This window comes from Medicago sativa, chromosome 8 (genome assembly GCF_051527215.1).
Source record: "Medicago sativa cultivar Bolivia chromosome 8, Bolivia_mono, whole genome shotgun sequence".
NCBI lineage: Eukaryota > Viridiplantae > Streptophyta > Magnoliopsida > Fabales > Fabaceae > Medicago > Medicago sativa.
In genome coordinates, this window is record NC_140756.1 from 13555055 (window position 1) to 13580638 (window position 25584).

Below are 25584 nucleotides of genomic sequence, written 5' to 3' on the forward strand. Positions count from 1 at the left end.
AAATTGCAGGCGATCCATGTAATTTTTTGTTCATCAAGTTTTTGGTGTCATTGTCGGGGATCGGTTACCCGTTTAAACAAAGTAAATGCGACTTTGTTAGGATATTAGTTTAATTTTATATTTATGTTCTGTTATAGATATTTTGATTTTTAAGTATCAATATTCTAATTGATTGATTGTTTGCAGTCTATAAAAAAACTTATATTTTTGTCAATGCGCTGCAAGAAAGGTGTTGAATCACTTCTTTATGATCTAAAAATCGAGAGGAATGCATGTGCAAATTGAAAGGCTCTTAGGAAACTCAAGTTCTTAGAAGAGGAAATGGTAGAGCATAACCCACCACCACCACCACCAAGACGTACCCTAAGAGAATTTGGCAGGAGGAACAACAGAAGACAAATCAGTCATGGATTCTAGAGAGACCGTCGGGTTTCATTCGACATAAAAAATTCATTGATGACTAGCTTTAAGGACAATGTGTACGACAGAGGAGAGGTACAAGACCCTAATTATTACCTCGGTAAGTTTTACAAGACTAACATCGACTTTTTCTCAGCGACAATCAATTTTCTGTTAATAATATGCTTATAACAACAACTAATTTAAGTTGTTGTAATAAGTTGTTTTTTTCACAACAATTTTGTTATTGTTGGGAAAAATTACTTATCCCAACAACAATTATTATCGTTGGAAATAATACAATTTTTTTATATGCATATAGATACGACTTATTTAAGTCGTTGTGATATTTATTTTTTTCACAACAATTTCGCTATCGCTGGAAAAATGACTTATCCCAACAACAATTATTATCGTTGAAAATAATGTAATTTTTCTATATGCATATAGAAACAACTTATTTAAATCGTTGTAATAAGTTTTTTTTTTCACAACAATTTCGTTACAGCTGGGAAAAATGACTTAGCCCAACAACAATTATTATCGTTGGAAATAATATAATTTTTTTATATGCATATAGCAATGACTTATTTAAGTCGTTGTAATAAGTTGTTTTTTTTCACAACAATTTCGTTATCGTGGGAAAAATGACTTATCCTAACAACAATTATTATTGTTGGAAATTATATAATTTTTTTATATGCATATAGCAACGACTTATTTAAGTCGTTGTAATTAGTTTTTTTCACAACAATTTCGCTATTGTTGGAACAATGACTTATCTCAACAACAATTATTATCGTTGGAAATAATATAATTTTTTATTAAGAAAAAAATACATATATGAGTTTATTTAAAAGTTGGAAATAAGAAAAAATTGTGATAAAAAACATTTGGGAGCCGTTCTTGTGAGCTTAGCTCAGTTGGTAGGGACAATGCATAATATATGCAAGGTTCGAGGTTCAAACTCCAACCGCCACAAGAAAAAAACATTGGGGAGCCAATTTTTTTTTTTATATTTGTGTAACCAAAAACTTATATATGAGAAATGTTAACGATTGCTCCAGGACACTTTTTAAGAATCTAAAGTGTTAAGATTTTATGAAAGTTTATGCATTTATTACATTGGAAATTAAAATCTTTAATTTTTTTAAATAAATGATTTATTAGGAAAATGCTTAAAGAGATGTAAAATGTTAACGAGTGCCCGCGGCACTCTTTAAACACCTAACCATACACTTATTTAAAAAAAAAAAACTTAATAGAATTATAATTTTAACGAAAATTTGGAGACATTGTTTAGCGCTAAAATAACTTTGGTTGAGCACTTTCTCTTGACTCTTGAGTAACTGTTACCCATTATCTTCTCCTACTCCAAACATATACCCACTATCGTTTCTTATGTAAAAGTAAGAAACCCTGCACAATGGAGGTAATGAGAGAGACAAAACAACGCTAAAGGAATATCATTAGCCTTCAAATCTCTTTCCATTTATTTTGTCATTTATTTTATTTAGTTATGGCACCCCCAAATCATGATTCAGAAATACAACTTTCAAATTCTTCAAATAACAATATAAGTCAACATCAAGAAGGTACTTAATTGATTTGCTTGACTTTAATTTTTATTATTCATATACTATTTTTGTTCTTATATGTTTATCTTGAAATTTCACATTGAGCGTTGCTATATAGCACGATGCCCTTTCCCCACGAATTTGCACGACCGGCATAAACAACACACAATTTGCTTTATTATTAAGCTTGGAATACTGACGGTAGTTTATCCTTTTAAAAATATAACAATAAGGAGGATGACCAATTTGGTTGCACTTGTCACAATTCACATCAGGTCTTCTCCAATATTTGAAAGGAGGATGACCGAATTTTCCACAATGCTTGCAAGAAGGAAATTCTCTATTTTTTTTCTTCATTATTTTAGCTAGTGCTTCCAACTGTTTCTTGTTTATTGAAATTCTTCTTATACTTATTTCCCATGCTCTTTTCTCCTTTGTTGATTTTTAATTTAGCTTGTCATGCTCCTTCCACTGAACCTTTCAGACCTTATCATTCTTCTTTGTTCTTGGGCCTGCATAACATTTACAAGCTCTGCCACGGTAAGCTTTGACATGTCCTTGGTATTTTTCAAGGAAGTGATAGTTGCTTCAAATCTTTCAGGGAAAGTCACGAGTATTTTATTAACTATTCTTGAATCAGACAATTCAGACAGAACCAAGCAATCTTACTTTGTTTGCAATGCTAATAAGTTTATTTGCATACTCTTTGATTGTTTCAGACTGCTTCATCTGTTGCATCTCAAATTCTCGAATCAAATTAAGCACTTGCATTCCCCTAATTCTTTCATCTCCTTGATATTCAGTTTTGAGGAAATTCCATATTTCAAATGCTGATTTGATGGTCATAATTCTGGTGAAGATTTCTTCCGAGACAGCAGCAAACAAAGAAGCTCTTGCTTTTGACTTTCTTGTTTTCCTTTCCTTGTGATTTTTTATTTGTGCCATTGTTGGATTGTCTGACAAAGGAAGAACTTCGTAGTCCTCCTCAACAACTTCCTAGAGGTCATTTGCCTCTAAATACGCCTCCATTCTTAATGTCCATATATGATAGTTTTCACCATCAAACACAGGTAATGGTAGGGCTTTGTAGGGTGTTTCAGAATCCATCAGTTTGATGAATTGAGGAATAGTGTTTAAGCTTTTATGGTGGGTTTCACTCACTTCACTCACAAGTCTCTCCAAGAAGAAGGCTCTAATATCAATTTGTTGCTGATTATACGTAACTCGTAGAAGAGGAAGGGAAAAACTGAAGTATTATTGAATTGAGAAAACTGTTGTCAAATACAAAGTTGTAACTTAAATAAAAAACAAATATTGAGTAACTAACTCCTGATCTTTAGCCACTACTTTATTAGCTAATTAAAAACTGAAATATTAAAACAAATTCTCTCAGAATTGATCAATTAGTGCAGCTGGCAGTAACAACTGCTGATACACACGTTCAACACCTTCTCATCTTTTATTCAAAGCAACAAACAACACAACAACCATGGCTTTTTTTAGATGGAGACACTGTTGGGAATCCCTCTACCGGTCAATCCTGGTCCACTGGAAGGATAAAGAAGAGTGTACGGAAACTTCACAGGCCCATACCGGTTTTTCAATGACTCATCATTGTTCCTTTGAATGAACTCTTCCTCAATTTCAATCAATTTCTTTGCAAACTTTTTGTAGGCTTCTACTGGCTCTGGATCAGAAGTCCAAAGATCACCTTCAGTTCTTTGTCCAAGGTATTCCTCATTAGGATCATGCATGGATAATACCAGCATAGTATTCATAACTTCAAGGGTTTCAACCTTTGGTGTGATTGTCTCCAAATATGTCTTCATGTAGTCCTTAGCGAGCTCCTTAAACTCATGGGATCCTTTCTCTGGCATGAATCTTATGGTTTTAGTTGGTCGGTTAAGGATGTACCCTCCGTACTGATATTGTCCAAAATTAACAGCTGCATGAAGTGCTGAAGCAATCCATATGAGGGTAGTGCAAGAGTCAATCAACTCTGTGCGAGTTTCCATTTTAACCCACTTACCATTCTTCAAGTCACCATGACCCACTTCTACAAGTTCTTTCCAAAATGCTCTGAGTTCCTCATCATCTTTAACATCTTTATCTGACTCGTAATAGAAATTGACATATTCATCAACCCATGACTTGATAGCAGCCCATATCTCTAGTCCATCAACAGCATATGGATAATCCTCTATCAGAAGACGCAGACCATGTGGGGAAGAATCATCGTCAACAGCCACTCCTCTAGATAATAAGCAAGAAAGATAACATTAAAACACGCAAAAAAAAAATACGGAAGGGGTGGTAATAACTAATAAATATTTTACAACTGTCTGAGAAAGAGTTCGTACTCTGTCGATTAGAAATATAATAATAGTTAGTTTGAGTTTTTAAATTGGTATGTAATTAGTTTGTTATTTGGTAGTTAGGTTTTAAGTTATTCATTCACTTGGGCATATATAAAATGTATATATTTTAGATTAATGTCTTTTTAACAAATGGACTGAACCAAGATGTAATGTTGTGCAATATTACCTATTTTTTAGATCAGTAGGTAGTCCTTCTTCAGCGAAAACCCAATCCTTGTAAACAACAGCTGACATTTCCATACAATATTTTTCAAACAAAAATGTCGACTCTACAATACCCTCTGCATTGATCAAGATATTTCGTGATCGTGCATTTATGGTCATCGTGCCACGATAGTGTGGAACTAAAAGTTTATGAATAGGGTGAAGCACACTAAGATGCCTATTTGTTGCTATGACGAATGGCTCAACAACAGCATGTGTTTTCAACCTGTGACACAAGTAAATGTATATTCATAAAATTACTACTCATTGATAAATCAAATATATAATTTTATTATATCAAAATGATCTAGGAAATTCTCACCAATGGCTGACGAGTTGGTGACAACACGAGTCATTTACAACAGCATATGCCTTTGCAAGGAGCCAAATTAAAGGTTCGTCATCTTTAACATCTTTATTTGGGGGCAAGTAAACATTACTAACAGGACCAAAACTATCACCATTAGGATGTGGCAAACTTAGCTCAATGGCCAATGGATTCAAAGTTCCATCCTCTTTAACAAAAAGAATGGTTCTAGCAGCATAGGTCTTTGCGTCAGTTGCATTTACTTTCCTCAAATATGGATAGATTGCATCGTGGTGATCAAGTATGTACAATCTATTGTCTTCGATAGCCTGTTAGACAAAATAAAATTTAGCCTGTGTAGTTCAATTGATTGAAAAAAATAATTTTAACAGAGAAATAATAATAAAAATAAAATTAATTCTTCATTACCTCTTTTACTGTGACCCCATCCATGTTTGGCTCCAAGTGTTCTTTGGTTATTGTGCTGGTATTATCACCATAGAGTTTACTATCTAACTTGCTCTTTCTTGGAAGCTCCTGCAATAAATATAGAAAGCAATGAGGTTAATTACCAATTACTATGTATGCATTATATATGAAAAGTTGAAATGATAACCTTCTTTATTTCTTTTGTACATGCTTAAAAATATTACGAATTTACCAGAAGTTTTTCGATGGCATTCGGATTCACACCAGCAATCATCTGTCTTGCAAATTCCTCATCAGCCATCCATGCATGATAATCCTCTACTCATAGTAACAAAATTTCAAAAGAATCCATGAGCTATCTTTATATGATTTTGTATATAGTTAAATATATTGCGATAACTTGGATATATTGCGATAACTTGGAATTTCTGACCAATATATATACCTGCAATCACTTGTGGTGTTGGATACGTTGAACTTTTAGCCACTGATTTAGCATTAATTGGGGAAAGTTCGTTGGACCTCGATGTTTTGTTGAATTTACTTAGTATATCAGTATCATGGTTAATTTGAATATTGAAGAGTGACAACACATCTTGAAAGGTGTTAAACTCTTGACTGAATATTAAACTCTCATCTGTGTGAAGTAATTCATCTCTTGGAATATAAATTCTGCCCTTCCGACTCTCAGTCTTTGGATCTGTTTATATTTATAATAACAAAATATATTTCAGCAACAATACTAAAATCTTTAGAATCATAAGTAGAGTAAACATTTGGATCAACAAAAAAGACATGTTTGAACGACTATTATTTTGAGACACAGGCAGTACAAAAATTGAGGACACACGCGTATTTGTAGCCTTACCTTTCTTACTTGGTTCTCTACCAGATCTTACCCTTCGAGGGTAAGGAAAAGTGTCTCCCTCCAAAGTGCTTGATCCCCCAAGAACTGGACGACCCAAGTCAGCCTCTTTGTCTGGCTCACCCAAATCATTGTAGACATCGTAGTCATAGATCCTATCCCATTCTTTGCGCTCACCCGTTCCATCTCCTCTTAAAGTCTTCAACTCTTCTTGTCTATAGTACACTAATGGAGCTGGTGTTTCACTTAGAAGGTATGTCTACATTTTTTTATTTCATAGTGTCAAATTTTGAGATATATAAATATAATATATATCTAACATGTAAGATAAATATGAATATGATATTTTTCATTACCTTGTTGGTAAAGAAGATGCGCTCAGTTTGATAATTTTTAGCATTGTAAATCCATGAGTTGCAGATAAAGTTGATGGTTCCAAGATTTGGAACATCAAGGGTCAAACTCACAAGGAAGAGTTCACTTTGCATAAAATTCTCGATAAAAAAAGCCCCTGGGGATGGAGCTCCCATCTTTTCAGTGTCCCATTCAAACGTAATATTGAAATGAAATTGGGTTTCTTCCGAGGTATTAAGACTTCCCAAATATGTTCGCTCTCCCACTTTTCCTTTTCCATTTCCTACACAAATTTCAGAAAGTTGATCTTAATTTCCAGATATACTACTAATTTAAATTACTTCTTTAATTTTGTGCAAATTTATTACTACTATCAATTTATTATGGGGATTTAGTCATATTCCTATATTTAGGGATGAAAGTGGTAATAATTATAATCATTGTTTCTACTTTCTTGAGAGGAAAACATCGAAGCCTATTTCAACAAAGATATTCACAAATTTTAGATAGGAAGTTTCTACGTTACACTCGTAAATTAAACTATACTCAAATACTTGGTTTCTGAATCAATAAATTAATGATCGTTTTAATGAAATAAAGAGTTATTTGTCAACTTTAATTTTATATTGTAAGAAAAAAAATATCATTTTATTGTTTATAACAATCATATTAAATTAAGAGTAAATGATAGAAAATAACATTTTTTTCTGTTCTAAAAAAGAAAAAGAAAAACATTTTTTTTCAAAAACAACCAAAACTATTCATTTAAAGATATGATGTATCGTTTGATATACTCGAATTCGTCTTTCAAATATTGTTTTAACTTGTCAATTTTAAGATAACATTTCTAAACATTTTTATCTGATCCAGGCCTTTTTATTCTGTTAAAATCCAGTTCTCAAGGAAAATGGGCACTGGTAATATGAAGCCTACCAATCAAATAACTAAATTTTTTAAATTATTATTGCATAATTGTCTATAACTTTTACTCTTTTTAACAGAAAAAATGTGTTCATTTGCATGTTACTCCCTCCCTCCCTTTTAATAAGAATAGTTTAAAAAAGGTCAAATGCATCTAAAGGTCCTTTAAGTTTTTCGTTTTTCCCAAAGTGGTCCTTTAAGTTTCAAAAGTCCCAAACAAGTCCTTTAAGTTTCAAAAGTCCCAAACAAGTCCTTTTCGTTTTTGAATCGTTTCAAACAAGTCTTTTTAGAGGATGATGGTGATGATTCAGATGATAGCAACAAAGAGAATTATCCACCATTTGCCATGCCTAAAAAAATGACTAATTTTAAGTGGGTGTTAGGAGCCAGATTTGGTACCAAAGATGAGTTTAAGGAAGCAATTACCAACTATGCTATCTACAATAGGACTTGTTTGAAACGATTCAAAAACTAAAAGGACTTGTTTTGGACTTTTGATACTTAAAGGACCACTTTAGGAAAAACGAAAAACTTAAAGGACCTTTAGATGCATTTGACCTTTAAAAAAAAACATGGGTATTAAAGAAAGTTGTTGGATTAATAAAGTTGTTTCAAATATATCTGTCTGTTACCAAATTGTCATTTGTGTATAGATATATTTAATGTTGATTTTTATATTTCAAGATAAATTGATAGTATTAATACAATCCGTTTTTATAAATAGTCTTATAATTATGGACGGATGAAATAATGTATATAGTTAGATAAAGAAGTTATTACCATCAGCCGTGGAATCACTAATCAATCTGAAAGCCACAGAACGACCCGGGATGGAAGGATCAGCAGCAGCATCTTTGTTTTGCTTAAAGATCACAATACCCTTAAGCTTTGTGACCTTGTTGTTCTTAGCTAACACTGACACCAATGAAGTCATCTTTGATGCTTAAACGTATTACACTAACTTTGGCTAATGAAAGAAAAGCTTGTGTCTTTTAACCATCGGGGTGGTTTGTATTTATAATCTTTCTTGGGAACAGATCGTATGCTAATTCTATATATTATGTTGATTATTTCGTGGTATGTAAAATATGAAGAAGAAAAAAATATATCCGTTGAATAATAATTATTTTGTTTGTTATGTTATGGTCTCTACTGTTAAAGTAAAGTATTATTATTACATGCATGTGCGTACGTAGTGGTAGTTCGAATCTTACGATCACACGATTTGAGATACAAGCCTTTTCACGATCTCATATTGAAAAGGACACCAATTTGGTTTACTAATATATATATATATATATATATATATATATATATATATATATATATATATATATATATATATATATATATATATGACTTCCTTCAGAAAAATATATAGTATGACTCTGTTTGCTCTATTGATAAAGTACTCCCTCCGGTCCTATTTACAAGAGAAAGTTGACTTTTTAGATACATTGAATAATGTATGTATCTAGTAAAGAACTTAAACCAAATACATAAATTATTTAATGTATCTAAAAAGTAAATTGTTTCTTGTAAATAGGACCAGAGGGAGTATTATCTATGCATGGGGATTTTGCGAGATTTTAGATTTTTTTTATTCTAATTATATCTTTAAACAAGTTTTTCTATAATAATTTTATATTGTTGATGTTATTAAGAAAGATAAGAATTTTAATTATATTTGTTATATTATTGTTGTCATTTAAAAATATAGATATGGTTTGTTGAGTTTATTACATTTGAAAGTCACAAATATTTATACTTTTTTTTTGGAAGAACAAATATTTATACTTATAGTTTTAATGTATATCAAAAACTTTATATAAAATATATAGTTTGTAAATTACATGCAAAATTTGTATAAAATATCGTTGATAATTTACACGCGATAGCACTATAAAAAGATTGTCGTCTTTCCGCTAGTTTAACTACATGAGTATATTCTTTTTAAAAAAACTACATGTTTAAACAACATGGAGCATATCTTTTGCTAATTATTTTATCGTAAATGCTAACTTGTTTCCTTAAAACATAAGTTAAGAAATCAAATGTAGAAGTTACTTTGTCAAAAAAAAAATGTAGAAGTTACTTCTTAAAAATTGTACATTCAATATCTTAAAGTTTTAAAAGTTATCTTTTCAATATAAATTTTTATACATAATTCTATTTTAAGTTCATTAACTTGTGCCCCTAATGTACAATTTAGCATGACGTTTTTTTATTTTAGATGATTACTTTGGCATTACAGTCATTAAAGACTGTTTTTATTTTAATAGAATATTAATTAATGACTCTCTGTTTCCTCTATTGAAAAAAACCTAAAAGAATATATTATTAAGTGATGTAGTGGTAGCTAGTTTCGATCATGATTCATACACACGATTATTCACGATCCCATATTTTAAAAGGTTATGTGATGAATTTATTGATTACTATTAAATTCTATTTGTATATAAATCTAATAGCTGTTATTTTTCATATATAGAGACAAATTGATAGTATTAATAAGAGTATATTTAGAAAAAGAATTATAAATATTTTTAGAAATTTGTAAAGGATTATATTCAAGGATGAACAATTTTTTTCTCTAAATAATCTTATAATTAGAGACTAAGCGAGTACAATATAAGTACTAAACCTCTAAGAAAAGTATTGAAATAAAAAAATATCAGATGGCACCGAAATATTATAAAACAAAAATTATAATAAAAAGTTAACTTAATAGTATGTTTAAACATTTTTTTAATATAAAGTAAAAGTATAAACTTGTATCAAAATGGCAATAGACATCTCAACTAAGTTGACATCCATAAAACCACAAATCACTTATAAACATACTCAAATTTATTAAAAAAAGAGAGAGAGAAAAATACAAAGAGCTGGGGTTGTGCCATACCTAAGGAAAGCAAAATAAAAATAAAGACAAGAACATGAAAAAGAGATAAGAAAATCAGGAATTGGGCAATTCTAGACGATCCCTAAAAAAATACATCTCTTAAAAACTAAGGAATTTCTTCATCCATCGAATTTTCTGAAACCATAATATCCTAAATCGGGAGAAGAGGAAATGACAATGCAAGACCCCTAATACTCTGAAAGAGAAACTTCATGAGTAATGTTTGATGTGTTCACTCTTGTATTGGGTATTGTATTTGATATTCCCAATTTTGGACTTCATCTTCTTTCGGTGACTCTTTGACACGTAAGGTGTGAAACTTGTATTATCAACATTCTCTTTGACATTTCTAGAATCAAAAACTTCCTGAATAATTGCAAGATCTTTTTTAGCAACGCTACTTAAAATTGGATGTGTTGGTGAAATTTCCAGCGGCGTCTCCGAAACAATTTCATGTTCATACTCAATATCAATAGAAACATCAGCTAACAATGATGCTCATGTATGTCATTCTCCGAGCCAGTGTCATCATGACTGATATCCACAGACGTCAATCTAAACCGAACAAATATAACAACCATTACGGAAAATAAAAAAAACATCACACTCACACCAATATATCGCGAAAAACGTCTCACTGAGACGACGAAGTCACGAAATAAAATTCAATCTATATAAAAATCAATAATATATTAAAAGGGGTAATAAATTAAAAAGAGAATGCTAATGAGTGCCCTTGAGACATTGATTAAGGTGTTAAAATTAGTAAGTTTGCATCGAAAAGTGATGTAACCAATGACCTTAGGGCATCGGTTAGAAAGAACCAAATAAAAAATATCTAGCAGAAAATTGACATATAACCAATCGTATGCGATCAACGAATAAGAAGAAAGATAAAACATAAAGAGAAGGTGTACCCTCATATTTAAAAAAAGGGTCATGCTAACCGGTGCCCCCGGGCATTGGTTAAGCACACCATAAAAGGAAAGTATTGCTAAAAAAGGAAACTTTTTTAATTTTTTATGGATTAATTAAACAATTTGACTTCATTACTTACTATAAAATTTCTTTTTTTAGCATTCTTAACCAGTACCCAAGGGCACCGGTTAACATTTCCCTTAAAAAAAAAAACCAAATTAATCCATCAAAATTGATACTAGCGAAAATCTAAAATAAAATTTTAAGATGAAGATTCTTCAAAGTCTCGGATCAATTCCACCATGCTATCCTAATTGGGTTGCAACTTCTCTTTTTTTAATTGGGGCGGGTTATTAAATTATGAAAACTTAAACAAGTATGGTTGTCTTATGTGCGAGAGATTCCAAAGTGTGTGTGGGCGGGTGTGTAAGTCACAGCTGCTTTGGTGTGTTTTTTTCCCTAAGTAATTCATATGGTTATTAATTACTCTTTTTAATCTAATATGGTCATTAATTACTCTGGTTTGCTCTATTGTTAATTGTATTAATACGTGTTCGATGTGGTAGATCCGAATTTTCCGGTCACGAGATACAAAACTATTCACGATCCCATATTGAGAAAAACGCCCATTACTTTACTTAATTGTGTCACAACAAACACGTTGGAAAGCCAATTATTTGATCTTTTTTGTGTGTTTTGGAAAACCAATTATGAATAGGTATGTAACTAAAATTAGGGTCATGCTAACCGGTACACAGGGTACTGATTAAGGATATCAAAAAAATAAAGTTATTATTAAAGAGTTTTTTTTTATTTTTTATGGATTTATTACACAATTTTTAATACAATAACTACTATACAATTTTCTTTGTTAGTATCCTTAATCAGTGTCCACGGGTTAGCATTTCCCCTAAAGGGTCATGATCTTACGAGGTTAAGGATAAGCTTCTCTCTGGTTTCAACCTCTTGAGTTTTAATAAATAAATTGACACTTTGATACTTTATTTTTATATTTGGTATATTAACATTTTTCTAAGAGTAGATGTTGGCATTCCCTTTATATTAAGAGTTAAAACTAGTAAAAGGTTTAACGATTGAAAAATATATAGAATTTGAAATGATAAAACTATTATTAGTGGTGAAGATTCAAATTAATTGGAAATTTAATTGAATACATGTTTTGAGTAAAAAATTGAATACATGCTTAATTAAGTAAAAATTGAATACATGCTTAATTAAGTAAATTAATTAATGAAAAGTTTGGCTCTTTTTTTTGTTTAAATAGCCTAGTGGTTAGATCACACACTTTTAAAGTGTCGATAAGTGGGGAATCCGGGGTTCGAACCCCGGCCCCTGCAAACATTATCTCTGGTAGGTACCAACGGAGCTACACTTACGGGACAAAAGTTTGGCTCTTTAGTTTATCGTAGCATATAAGTTAACTTATTATAATTGATAACATATAAGTTAGTTTATAGATGAAGCAGATAAACTATCTGATTGAATTTGTAGTGTTTGGTAAAATTTGCAGTTGAACCAACTTAAAAAATGATACATTTAATTAATATTTGATTTTTTTCAATTAAAATTAAAGGGGTAAAATTGATATAAACAATGATAAGTTATAAGCTTCAAACTACTTGAATTAACTTATCACCAAAACACTATAAACTAGTAAAAATAAGTGATACGCTCATGCAAAAGTGACACTTTTTTTTTTTTGAATCGGCAAATATTATTAAAAACGCCATCCCCGCAAGACGCAAGGTATGGACGAGACAAGATACAAATGGTGCCGCATATAGACGGTACACCATAACCACCTAAAACCACCCCTGAAGATAAACCCCCAAAAACACATCACCACCTAAAACAGACTCCAAAAAAGACAAGCAATGTAAACACGGTATCCACCACCTCCCATCGTCATTACTCGCCCACAAAGAACACCCTCAAAATAAAACTCCCAACACCAACACCCAAGCTGAGCCACATTACGAAGAGCACCTAACCGAAGGATGCAAAAGTGACACTTATCATTCTCTTTTATGAGCTTATAAGACATGTGTATAAGCTATAAGCTGGAAAATATGGGTCTTGCTAAACAGACTTGTATCATTCTCTTAGAAAGACTTTATTAGGGATCTCTTATAAGGACTTGAAATTATGTTAAATAAATCTTTAAACATATCTAAAACATGGCAATCCTTTAGGAAGTTTCAATAATTTAATAAAGATAACGTGAAATGTATATTTTCCTAATGTGTCTAAATTATGTTTGCAGATCTCTTATCAGATGGATTAAGTAGTCTTGTTTTTTTTTACAAGCAAATTGTCTTGCTTTGATTATGTACCGTTTATAAATGATTTTGCAACAAAAAATATTACGAGGAGACGAGTCTTGTGTACAATATACTCTCTTCAGTCACATTTATAAGTAATTTTTGTTTTTTTAAATTCATTAAACAACTTATGTCGACTGTAATTTGTTTAAAGTATCTGAAAAAGAAAAAGTCACTTATAAATATGATCAAGGGGAGTCCATTTTTTTTACTTTTCAATGTTGTCCTTGTTAATGACAAAAGGAACAAATAATGCAACTTGTGGAACTCATTTTGGTTCTCCTCTTCATATTGTGCAGTGAATCTTTTGATATGCTCCATTGTTGATTTGTCATCTTTCTCAAAAAATATGAGAAAATTAGAAGTTTTGTATCCTTTAGGCACCATTTTATCCACCCATATAATAGACAAGGCTTTGTATACAAGTAGACCTATTGATGAGTTATAAAATATCCTAAAATACCTGTTATTGATATCCTCTATGTGGTTGGGATTCAGTAATTGCTATCTAAGAGGTCAGCATATATTGGCAGCAGTTGGTAGACACCACATATTTTCAATGGGATTACTTGAAACCTTGTTGGTTTCGAACTTGAGGCGGGTTATTCCCCCATGGCTGCTCTTGGACCAATTTCACATGATTTCTCATGGGAGTTGGTACCATTTGAGCTTTATATTGATGAGGTAGATTTGGAAATCCATGTCTTCTCACCAACATAAACATTAACTGGTCTGGTAGATTTGAACCCTCTAGGGTTAGGATTGGTACATTAGGTCTTGTTATGTTGTTGGATTAGGCAAAATAGGTGTGTTGTGAATTCGATGAGAAAATCACACCAATAACAAACTTGATGTGTGGAGTAAGGAATAATCAAGCAACCAAAATCAAAGTGTATGGAACAATTATAAACACAAGCCAAAAGTAGAAAACAGCGAGAGAGAAAAGAAGAGAGAACACAAAAGAATTTGTTGACCCAGTTCGGTCCAAATTGACCTAGTCTGGGGGAGAGAGCAGCCCTCCGTTTCACTATATGATGAGTAACGTTACAAAAGAGATATCAATGGGTTACAAGAATAAGTCTCCAGCCTAATTCTACCCAAAGCCCCAATCTCTTCCCGTGACCAAGAGACTCAATCCTAATAGTGTTTCCCAAGGTGAATCAACCCTCAAACCTTAGTTTTTGTCCAAAGAGACAAACTCTACACAAACCCTAGTTTTGTTGCCTTTCTAAACCCTTGTTTCAACCCCCTCTATCTCTAGGTTTACACTGATACAATGCCTATATTTATAGTAAAAGTAACTCCCATAAAATTGTAATAAATCTGGCCCAAAAATATGTTTCTGAAAAAAATTGTTACGCAAAATCGGTCCCTGAATTTACCAAATCGGGCGCCGATTTTTCCAGAACAAGAAGCCTCCCAAAGGCAGCCAAAATCGGGCCCCGAACTCCAGAAATCGGGCGCCGATTTTGGGTCTTCCAGCAAACATGATTTTTCACTCCAAACTCCAATTTTGAGTCACTTCTACAACAAGGTGGATAGTAAATCCACCTTCAATAAACATAGTTTCACATTAATAAAAATATATATAATTATAATGATTAAATCTCATTCATATAATCCTTTCGAGACAATAAATAAAATAGTTTCACATTCAATAAAAGCCAAAACACTAGTGGAGTGGCTGATCATACAAAAGAACTACATAAAAATCAGTTGATAAAAATTATCCCCTTGTGACTTTGCTCCATGATTCTCAGGGGAACGCTTGCCATCTCTTGAGAATTTTATGTTTATTGGCTGGAAAAAAAAAATGACTAGCAAGCCAAAGTACTCATGCAAACTTATAATAAAAAAACAGTGACAATCTTCAAACTGGATAGTAAAAGAAAACAAGAAAAACAGTTTGAGTGCATCCAGATACCACAATGAACTTTTAAAATGGCATAACAACATTGATATGAGAAATTTGGATGTTCAACCCAGATGAGATTATAGGTAATGGAACAAGGATTCCTTTGTTGACAGTTGAATGACCGTATGTACTTGACTTACTCCTCAGCTCAGACAAGCCAAACTTGTTGGGAGACATGCACCGTTTACGTGAGCTTGTTCACAGAAATCATGGATTGTACCATTTGATGAAAGCTATGCCACATTCCTTGCTTCTAACCTCTTGGCTATGGTTTCTTCTTTGGGGTAGCTTCTTCATTGCTTCGTGGAAGATATTCATTTAGAGACAAGTAGTCTTAATCTTCATGATACCTCTCGTTGATGCATCATATGAGTTTAGGGTTTGAGGCATGTAGTGATAGTCTGCATGCTATCTCTATCTCCGTACACATGTGACTTGGACACCTTTTGAGAAGAAATTTGAATCTTTCTCAAACATTGTAGAATGTTTCCCTATCTTGCATTTTTAAGCTATCAATTTCCTTCTTCCTTGCCAAATACTTCGTTTTTGGGAAGAAGCAATCTAAGAATTCCCTCTTGAATTGATCCCAAGTAGAGATTGTGTCAGTTGGAAGTGACATAAGCTAGTCCTTCACTCGTCCATATAGACATTATACAAACAAACGAATACGTTTGTTGGATTTGGATACACCACATGGGTTGATTGTGTCGCAGGCCTTCACAAAGTGTGAGAGATGTGCGTTGAAATCTTCAAACTCCTTTTCCTGAAAATTAGTTGTCCTTCATAGAAATAAGGACAAGGTTTTTAATATCAAACACCACGGGGTTTGCAGGTTAGAACCTGAGAGACGTTTAATTATAGTTGGTCTTATGTAATCTCCTAGAGTATTGCGAGGAACTTCGTCTGTCATTTCTGAATCGTCGGATGAGACGTCTTGAATTGAGATAGTAGCTTCTTTGTTCACCTCTTCTTTAGCTAACCAGTTGGATTTTACGAATGGCCTTTTCGGTTCTTTCGATGTTTGGATAAAAAAGAAGGTACTTGAATCTACACCACGCATGAAACAAATTCGAGAAAATCTTTAGTAAATACGTGGGAGGAATTTGAACAAAACAATACTAGAATATTTTTAGTATTTTTACAATAAAAAAAATAAAAAAAAAATCAGATAAAGAAAGATACTACTAAAAAATAAAAACAAATCTGTGAATTTTTTTAACACTTTTTCTACCGTTTTGTTAATGCATTTCACTTACTCGCTTCGATTATACTATTATAGACCAAATATATCAATTATTCGATTAATAAAAAATGATTTTTTTTATATTTATAATAGTGACTGTAATAAGGATAAAATATCAATTTCCGAAATGTATTGTTTGAGATAGTGTGTGTTAGTCATATAATTTAATTTCCAAAACAAAGTGACTCACATTTTGTCAGCGGTAGTACAGTAAAATAAGGGGAAATTACATTGACCACCCCTAAAGTCTCTATAAATGATACAAACACCCCTCTTATTTAAAAGAGAAATGATATTTGAACATCCACTTGGTGACAACTTTTGTGACAACTCTTCCTCTCATACTCACATTATTTTTTACTTTATCTCTCTATTGCTATGGTTTCCGTGCCAATACTACTTTTTCTTTGTAAATTATGCTTGTCAAATAAGTTATCACCAAATTGGTTGTTCAAATAACACTCCTCTATTTAAAAATATACATTAACCTCTCATAAGTTTTCATTAAATAGACAAACACCTTCCTTTTTCATTAACAATGTTTGCTTTCTCTCTTAAATCACAAAAATGCCTTAAATTACTGCACTCAAAATTTGGGGATTCTTTCATTTGGATTTTGAATTTGGATTCGTTGTTCGACAGTTGAGTCAACTTAACTGCATTGTACCTTACAGATAATAGTAAATTGCTATCATCAAGCCACCAAATGATAAGATTCTCCTCTTTTGCAAGCCAATGCAGCAGCAAAAGAAAGAATAAAGGACCCATAAATCAATGCTACTACTTCTAACAATTTTACTTGATATGAATACCGAAGCAACAAACCACGACCAAAATGTTTCTCATGACCTTCACCAGGCAAAGACTATACGACAACTAAGCGACATCTAACAAAACCAAATATCACTTGGCTTTATAACCTATTATTCTTGCAAAAGTATAATACTATTGCTGCTTCAACTTTCTATTACAACACTACTCGACTCAAAATAAATTGTGAGGAAATACTTCGAAAAGAACAACGACGATGTGATTGGAAAGAACAAAGATGCAAACGAAAAGAACAACGACATGAACAAGGAGAACATAGGTGGAAAAACCTGACGAGAACATAGATTGAATGTCAGCAGAAAAACACGAACTTTGACCACAATAGGAATTTTTTTTTGTCATGCCATATTGCATATTTGTATAAGCTTCGATGTTCATAATTCATTTTCTTAAATTATGAAGTTTGCATTTCATATATATCATAAAATAAGTCCATCACAATAAAAGGTAAACATAGTAGTTTTTATTATTGAAAATGATAACAATCAAACAAACAAGCATAAAAACATGACCATACAAAGGGAAATATGAGGGAAATGGATTCCTTCTCATCTTTTATTGAAAGCAACAAACAACACAAAAACCATGACATTTTCTAGATGGAGACACTGTTGGGAATGCCTCTGAAAGTCAATCCCGGCTCACTTGAAGGATAAAGCACTGTGTATGGCATCTTCACAGGCCCATTCCTGTTCCTCAATGATTCATCGCTGTTCCTTTCAATGAGCTTTTTCTCAATTTCAGCCAACTTCTTTCCAAACTTCTTGAAGGCCTCTATCGGCTCTGAGTCGTAAGTCCAAAGATCACCTTCGATTCTGTGTCCAATGTATTGCTCATCAGAAACATGTGTTGACAATTGCTCCATAACAGACATGTTCACAAGGGTATCCTTCAATGGTGTGATTGTTCTCAAATAAGCCTTCTCGTAGTCCTGAGAAAGCTCGTTGTACTCAGGGGTTCCTTTCTCAGGCATGAATCTTCTGCTTTTAGTTGGTCGGTTAACAATGTATCCACCGTAAGGATATTGTCCAAAATTAACAGCTGCATGAAGTGCTGAAGCCATCCATATGAGGGTGGTGCAAGTTTCAATCAACTCTGCACGAGTTTTCATCTTAAACCACCATGTTGCATCCTTCATGTCACCATGGCCTACTTCTACAAGTTCTTTCCAGAATGCTTGGAGCTCGGAATCATCTGCAACAGCTGCATCTAGCTTGTAATAGAAATTCACATATTCTTCAACCCATGACTTAATAGCACCCCATATCTCTAGTCCATCATTAGCATAAGGATAATCCTTTATCAAAAGGCGAACACCATGTGGCGAATCTGGATCCTTAAGAGCCACTCCTCTAGATAACAAGGAAGGAAGATAATATTAACATACAAAAATTTAAGTGATATTAATAACTATTTTACAACTTATTAATTTAAGTTGGCCAGAGTTTGTTAGTAGATAGTTAGCTTTTTAATTTCGTAGTTGCTTTGTTCATTCTCTATTGCTCTAAGGATACAAAACAAAACTCTTACATCTAAACTGACATCTCATGTCATGGGTATAAAAGATTAATTTTGAGATCAATGTCTTAATTTCTAAACTGACATCTAGACGAAGATATAAAAATTTGTAAGGTTACCTTTTGATTAGATCATTAGGTAGTCCTTGATCAGGGAAAACCCAATCCTTGTAAACATCCGAAGACAATTCCATCGAATAACTTCCAAACAAGTATGTTGACTCTATAATACCCCCTGCTTTGATCAAGACATCTCGTGCATTGGCATTAATGTTCATTGTGTTACGATAATGTGGAAGTAATAGTTTATGAATAGGGTGAACCACACTAAGATGCCTATTTGTTGCTATGATGAATGGCTCAACAGAAGCATGAGTGTTCAACCTGTCACACATGTAGATATATATTCATAAAGTTACTCAGATAGATCAAATATTAGTGTTTGATTGTATAAAAAAGATTAATGAAATTCATACCAATGGCTGATAAGTTGGTGATAGCAGGCGTCATTTACAACAACGTAAGCCTTGGCAAGGCTCCAAATTGAAGCTTCAACACCTTCACTTGCAGGCGAGTAAGTAGTAGTAACAGGATCAAAACTATCACCATCAGGATGTGGCACAGTTAGTTCAATGGATATTGGCTTCAAAGTTCCATCATCTTGCAAAAAGAGAACGGTCGTTGAGGCATAGGCCTTTGCACCAGTTGCATTTATTTTCCTCAAATATGGTAAGATTGCATCATGGTAATCAAGTACATATAATCTAAGGTCACTGATAGCCTGTTAGACAGAATAAAATTTTGCCATTATGGTTCCTTTGATGAAAAAAAATGAATTCAAATAGTAAAAACATTAATTCTTCCGAGTAACGTTGAAATGTAACACTCTTTACCTGTTCTACACTGACCCCATCCATGTATGGCTCCAAGTGTTTTTTGGTTATTCTGGTTGTATTCTACATTAGACATAGCAACCAATGCGGTTAGTTACCAATTAGAAATGTAGCATGAAAATTGAGCATGATAGTCTTTTTTATTTATTTCTTTTGTACTTGCTTAAAAATATTTAACTATTAAGTTTAATTACCTCAACTTTTTTGATGACGTTTGGATTCACACCAGCAATTATCTCCCTTGCGAATTCCTCATCAGTCATCCATGCAGTGCGATCCTCTACTCATAGTAAGAAATTTTCAAAAGATCCATGAGCTTTCTTTATATGATTGTGTATATAATTAAATATATTGTTAGGACTAGGAATTTCTGACTAATATATACCTTGAATCACTAGTGGTGTTGGAAACTGTGGAGGTTCACCAGCGAAAAGCGATAGGACGTCATCAAAGGAGTTAAACTCTGGTGAATCGTTTTGTAATCTAACTAGCGATCTTAATTGAGGTGTCTCATATTGAGATATTGCTTTGAGGGTGTTAACAACAAAGTCTGACGATTTCTGAGGGATGATTAATTCATCTCTTGGAATGTAAAAATATCCACTCCGACTCTCAGTCTCTGGATCTGTTCATTATAGTAACAAAATATGTTTTGTCGAAATAAGTAAAAATATATATCACAACAAAAAATTGCAAACATACACAAGTGTTTGGAGTCTCACATTTCTCAAGGCGTTTTCTGCCAGTTCTTACCCTTCGAGGGTAAGGCAAGGCGGTTGATCCCCCAAGAACTGGACGATACAAGCAAGGACTTTGGTCCGGTTGACCCAAATCATTGTAGACATCATAATCATATATTCTGTCCCATTCCACACGCTCTCCAGTTCCATCTCCTCTTAAAGTCTTCAATTCTTCTTGTATGTAGTACAGTAATGGTTGTGGTGCCTTACTTGGAAGGTATGCCTACATAATTTTAACCATTGGTGCTGTCAAGTTTTTGAAAAAGAGAAATATACATTTAAAAAGTTACATGGAAATAATAAAATGGCTTGAGCTCAGGCACGTGAGTTCAACTTCCTCTAATGACTAATCTTTAACATATGTCGCTCGAATAAAAAAAAAATTGAACAAGATTAGATAATGTTGGATAGAATTGATATCATTACCTTGTTGGCAAAGAAAATGCGTTCAGTTTGGTACTTTTCAGCATTGTAAATCCATGAGTTGCAAATAAAGTTTGTAGTTTCTTGGCTTGCAACATCTTCAAGGGTCAAACTCACAAGGAAGATTTCATCTTGCGTAAAATTCTTAACATAGAAAGCTCCTGGAATTCCCATGTGATGGGGATCCCATTCAAAATGAATACTGAAAGCAGAATGTTTGTCTCCCAAATTTGGTATGGAAGTAACAAAACCATCCATAAACGTTTCCTTTCCCACTTTTCCTTTTCCAGTAGCTATATTAAAAATGTCAAATATTAGTTTCTCAGTTTCACAAATGATGATGATTCTCAACTAATTAGTTTTCAAAATTGTTTTTTTTTTTTTTTTTACAACTAAATTTTTCTTTTCGCCTATACAAAATTTGTCATCCATGCGGCATGAAGTATATCAAAGTGAGAATAATTTCAATATTTTTATGATAATTGATATCTGATTATTTATATAACCAATAGTCTACATTAAAGTCACTATTACATATATTATATTATTAATGATAAAAAAAAAAAAACAAAAGGTAAACTAATATCAATTTTGATTAACTGAATCAAAAACTCTTTAAAATATAAGATAAAATTACTTGCATAGATAAAAGTGAATATGGAACTTACTCCTAAACTTAAGGTCAATTATATATGGTGATATTTTTGAAATTTAGATTGGAAAGATAGTAATATAAGATAAAATTACTTGCATAGATAAAAGTGAATATGGAACTTACTCCTAAACTTAAGGTGAATTATATATGGTGATGATACTTTGTTGGTGGGGGAGAAGAGGTGGGTGAAGTGCATGCTTTACGGGCTGTTTTGTTGTTATTCGAAAGTGTTTCTGGTTTGAAGGTGAATTTTCACAAAAGCATGTTGACTGGTATTAATATTAGTGACTCGTGGTTGGCTGCGGCGACATTGGTTTTGAACTGTAGAGTGGGGAAAGTGTCTTTTGTGTATTTGGTTCTTTCTGTTGGAGGGGATGCAAGGAGGTTGTTTTTTTTTTGAACCGGATTGACTCGTATTGCGACTAGACTGTCTGGGTGGAAAAATAGATTTCTCTCTTTTGGCAGCCGTCTGATCCTCATTAAGTTTGTCCTGTATTCTCTACCTATTTATCCATTTTCCTTCTTTAAAGCTTCATCAGGTATAATCTCTGCTATTGAATCTTTTTTTAATTAAAAAAATGAAAATAGAGGGGGAGGGGGTGAGGATCATAGAAAACATCTTGAATTAGTTGGAATTCTATTTGTGCTCGTGAGGAGGAGGGAGGTTTGGGGTGCGGAGGATGCGGGAATTTAATGTAGCTTTGTTAGGTAAATAGTGTTGGAGGATGTTAGTCGATAGAGACAGTTTGTGGTATATGGTCTTGGTCGCTCGTTATAGTGAGGAGGGTGGGTTTCTGAGGGAGGGGGTGGTGGTCCTCATCTTGGTGGAGGGACGTTGCACGGGTGCATGATGGAGGAGGGAGTGTGGGCGAAGGGTGGTTTATGGATTGTATTTCAAAAAAGGTGGGGAATGTTTAGACGTCTGTTTGATTTATGTTCCCTTAAGTATTGTACGATCGGTGACATGTTTGCCTTAGGGTGGGAGAAGGGGGAGCAGCGTGGTAGTGGAGACGGAGGTTGTGGGAGTGGGAGGAGGAGTTGTTAGGGGAGTGTAGGTTGTTGCTTTCTTATGTTGTTTTGCATGACCATACTTTCAATCAATGGAGGTGGAGGCTTGATCCTAGTGGTGGTTACTCTGTCTGCGGTGTTTATCAGATGCTCACAACAGATGATAGTCATACTTTCAGCGTGACTTCGGATTTGATATGGCACAAGGTTAATCTGATGGCTCATGGGGTCATTACGTAGGAGGCTCAGATGTGTGTGACTGGATGCGGAGAAGTGGAAACAACTCGCCATTTATTTTTCTCTTGTACCATCTTCAGAGTTATGACATTTAGTTCGCGCTTGGGTTGGTGTTTATGGGGCTGAACTGTTTAGCATTGATGATCATTTCCTTCAATTTTCTTATTCTTCAGGGGGTTCGGTCGCTAGAAGATCTTTTATGCAACTCATTTGGCTCGTTTGTGTTTGAGTTTTATGGAACGAACGTAATAATAGACTATTTAGTAACAAGGAAACCCATATGCGTAGCTTGTTGGAAGAAGTTAAAATCCACTTGTATTGGTGGATGAATGCAACAAATATTTTTTATGTTTTAGGTGTTCACAATTGGTTGGTATGTCCACTCGATTGTTTGGGCATTGGCTAGCCATGTCGGTTTTCTGTTTGAACTTTGTATGTGAACTTTAGTCGTCCCTTTTGGCACGTCTTGTGCTGAAGAAGCGACCCTGTTTGTTGTTAATATATATTCCATTTTTGCATCTTCAAAAAAATATTTAAAAAATGACAAAAATAACTTATGTGTCCTTTTAACTTAATTTTAGGTTTTGATTTGGTCTTTTTTCGTTTTTTTTCTCATGTCATTTTGGTCCTTCACCCATGCATATGATTTTCATGTTCAAATTCATGGTTTGATGCAGGATTATAACATATATGCTTTTAATGCATTGATTACACAACTTCCGATGCAAATATTACTATATTTGCTTCCTTAACCAGTTCCCCGGGGGCACCGGTTAACATTTCCCAACATATATTTACGATTAAGAGCTCGCACAAGGAAAGAACATTATAGATTTAGTCAATGTATTCATGTATTTACGGAGAAAGGTATTAATAATTAATATAATCATCATCAAAAGAAAAGCTCAAATTGGTATACTTGAGAAGAAAATATTGAAACCTATTTTGGTCCTTGAAAATAAAAAGTATCAGTCAAATATTCACAAATTTCAAATATTGTTCTAATTAGTCATCATTTTTCAGATAACTTTTGTGGACAATTTAATCTGATCAATGACTATTTTAACCAATATTTAGAGATAACAAAAATATTTAAAATAGTTGCATAGATTTTTTTTATAACTTTCACCAACTTTATCCAAAAAAAAAAAAAAAGTCCATTTGCACGTTATTGTATATAGTTAGATAAAGAAATTATTACCATCAGCTTTGGAAGCACTAATCAACTTGAAAGCCATAGAAGTGTCCAACAACGTAGGACGAACGGTATCACCTTCATTCTCGACAACAGTACCACCAATAACTTTGAAGTTCAATGCATTCTTTTTCATCAAAACCAAAGTTCCCTTCAGCTTTGTGACCATGTTCAATGAAGTCATCTTTGATGCTTAAATGTATTACACTTATCTTTGGCAAATGAAAGAAATGCTTGTGTCTTGTAACCATGGGGGGTGCTTAGTATTTATAGTACTTGATGGGATCACAAGGTTAGTTCAAAAAAGATAAACTATTATTTTATTCATTAATTAACTGCTACTTGTGACACAATTTGAACACATCTCTTAGGCTAGTTTTATATTTTTGGTGATTGTTTCGTAGTATATAAAATATATCAGTTAAATAATCATTTGGGGTTTTGTTTTTTACTAAAATATGATAATCATTCAATAGAGTATAATAGAAATAAACCCAAATTCAACATCACCATAAAAAAATTAATTAATAGCATAAAACAATGAATTTGCAAACAAACTTGCATCACTCAAATTAATTAATAGCATAAAACATCAAAATACATACAAATGATGTGACAAAATTTAAGTGATTAGAGTATTCATGTCTTCAGATCAACAACTTTGATTACGAACTCGTTGATTAAATTTATAATGATCAAAGTTGAAATGTGTCGATCTAAACCAAACAATACCACAACAATCTATCTCAAAAAAATAAAATCCAACACACTTACGGGAAATAAAAAAAATATCGTACTAAGATGACAAACAAAACAACATCACACTAAAACGACGAAATCACAAAAGAAAATCTAATCTACGTTAAAATTATTGATTTATATTAAAGGAGAGAACAAATTAACAATATATGTCCAAAAAAATGTCCTAAAACCATCATCTTCCATCAATGAAGAAGAAGAAAGATAAAACTTAGAGATATGGTTTCTCTTTTTTTAATTGGGGGCCGGCAAATTTATGGAAACTTAATTAACAAGTACGTAATATGTGGTTGTCTTGTGTGTGAGAATATTGGTCCTATGGTCCATATTGTTGCTATGGTCATTAACTACTCTTTTTTTTAATCTAATATGGTCATTAATAACTCTGCTTTGCTCTATTGTTAATTGTATTAATACGTGTACGTAGTAGTAGATCCAAATCTTCCGATCACGGGTCCTATATTGAGAAAAACTCCCATTATTTTACTACTAGTGCACAAGAAACACGTTGGGAAATACTTTAATGTGTAGTTAAAACCCAAGAGGCTCAAACGAGAGAAGCTTAAGAGTTA

General features: G+C 32.8%; 2 protein-coding genes across 2 annotated transcripts; both read right to left on the reverse strand.

Annotated features, from left to right (window-relative positions):
- Positions 1–3210: 3210 nt before the first annotated feature.
- Positions 3211–8421, reverse strand: LOC146897125 (linoleate 9S-lipoxygenase-like). Its single transcript, XM_085738661.1, has 9 exons — positions 8215–8421; positions 6516–6796; positions 6163–6418; positions 5740–5994; positions 5527–5612; positions 5295–5402; positions 4881–5194; positions 4521–4784; positions 3211–4229 (listed from the first exon to the last, which is right to left on the reverse strand). Exons 1-9 carry the CDS (start codon positions 8366–8368, stop codon positions 3476–3478), a joined length of 2472 nt encoding a protein of 823 aa, XP_085594787.1. The 5' UTR covers positions 8369–8421; the 3' UTR covers positions 3211–3475.
- A 9548-nt stretch (positions 8422–17969) lies between these two features.
- LOC146897126 (linoleate 9S-lipoxygenase-like) lies at positions 17970–24491 on the reverse strand. Its single transcript, XM_085738663.1, has 9 exons — positions 24260–24491; positions 21162–21451; positions 20718–20958; positions 20381–20620; positions 20190–20275; positions 19996–20058; positions 19579–19883; positions 19223–19486; positions 17970–18937 (listed from the first exon to the last, which is right to left on the reverse strand). Exons 1-9 carry the CDS (start codon positions 24435–24437, stop codon positions 18181–18183), a joined length of 2424 nt encoding a protein of 807 aa, XP_085594789.1. The 5' UTR covers positions 24438–24491; the 3' UTR covers positions 17970–18180.
- Between the last annotated feature and the right edge of the window lie 1093 nt (positions 24492–25584).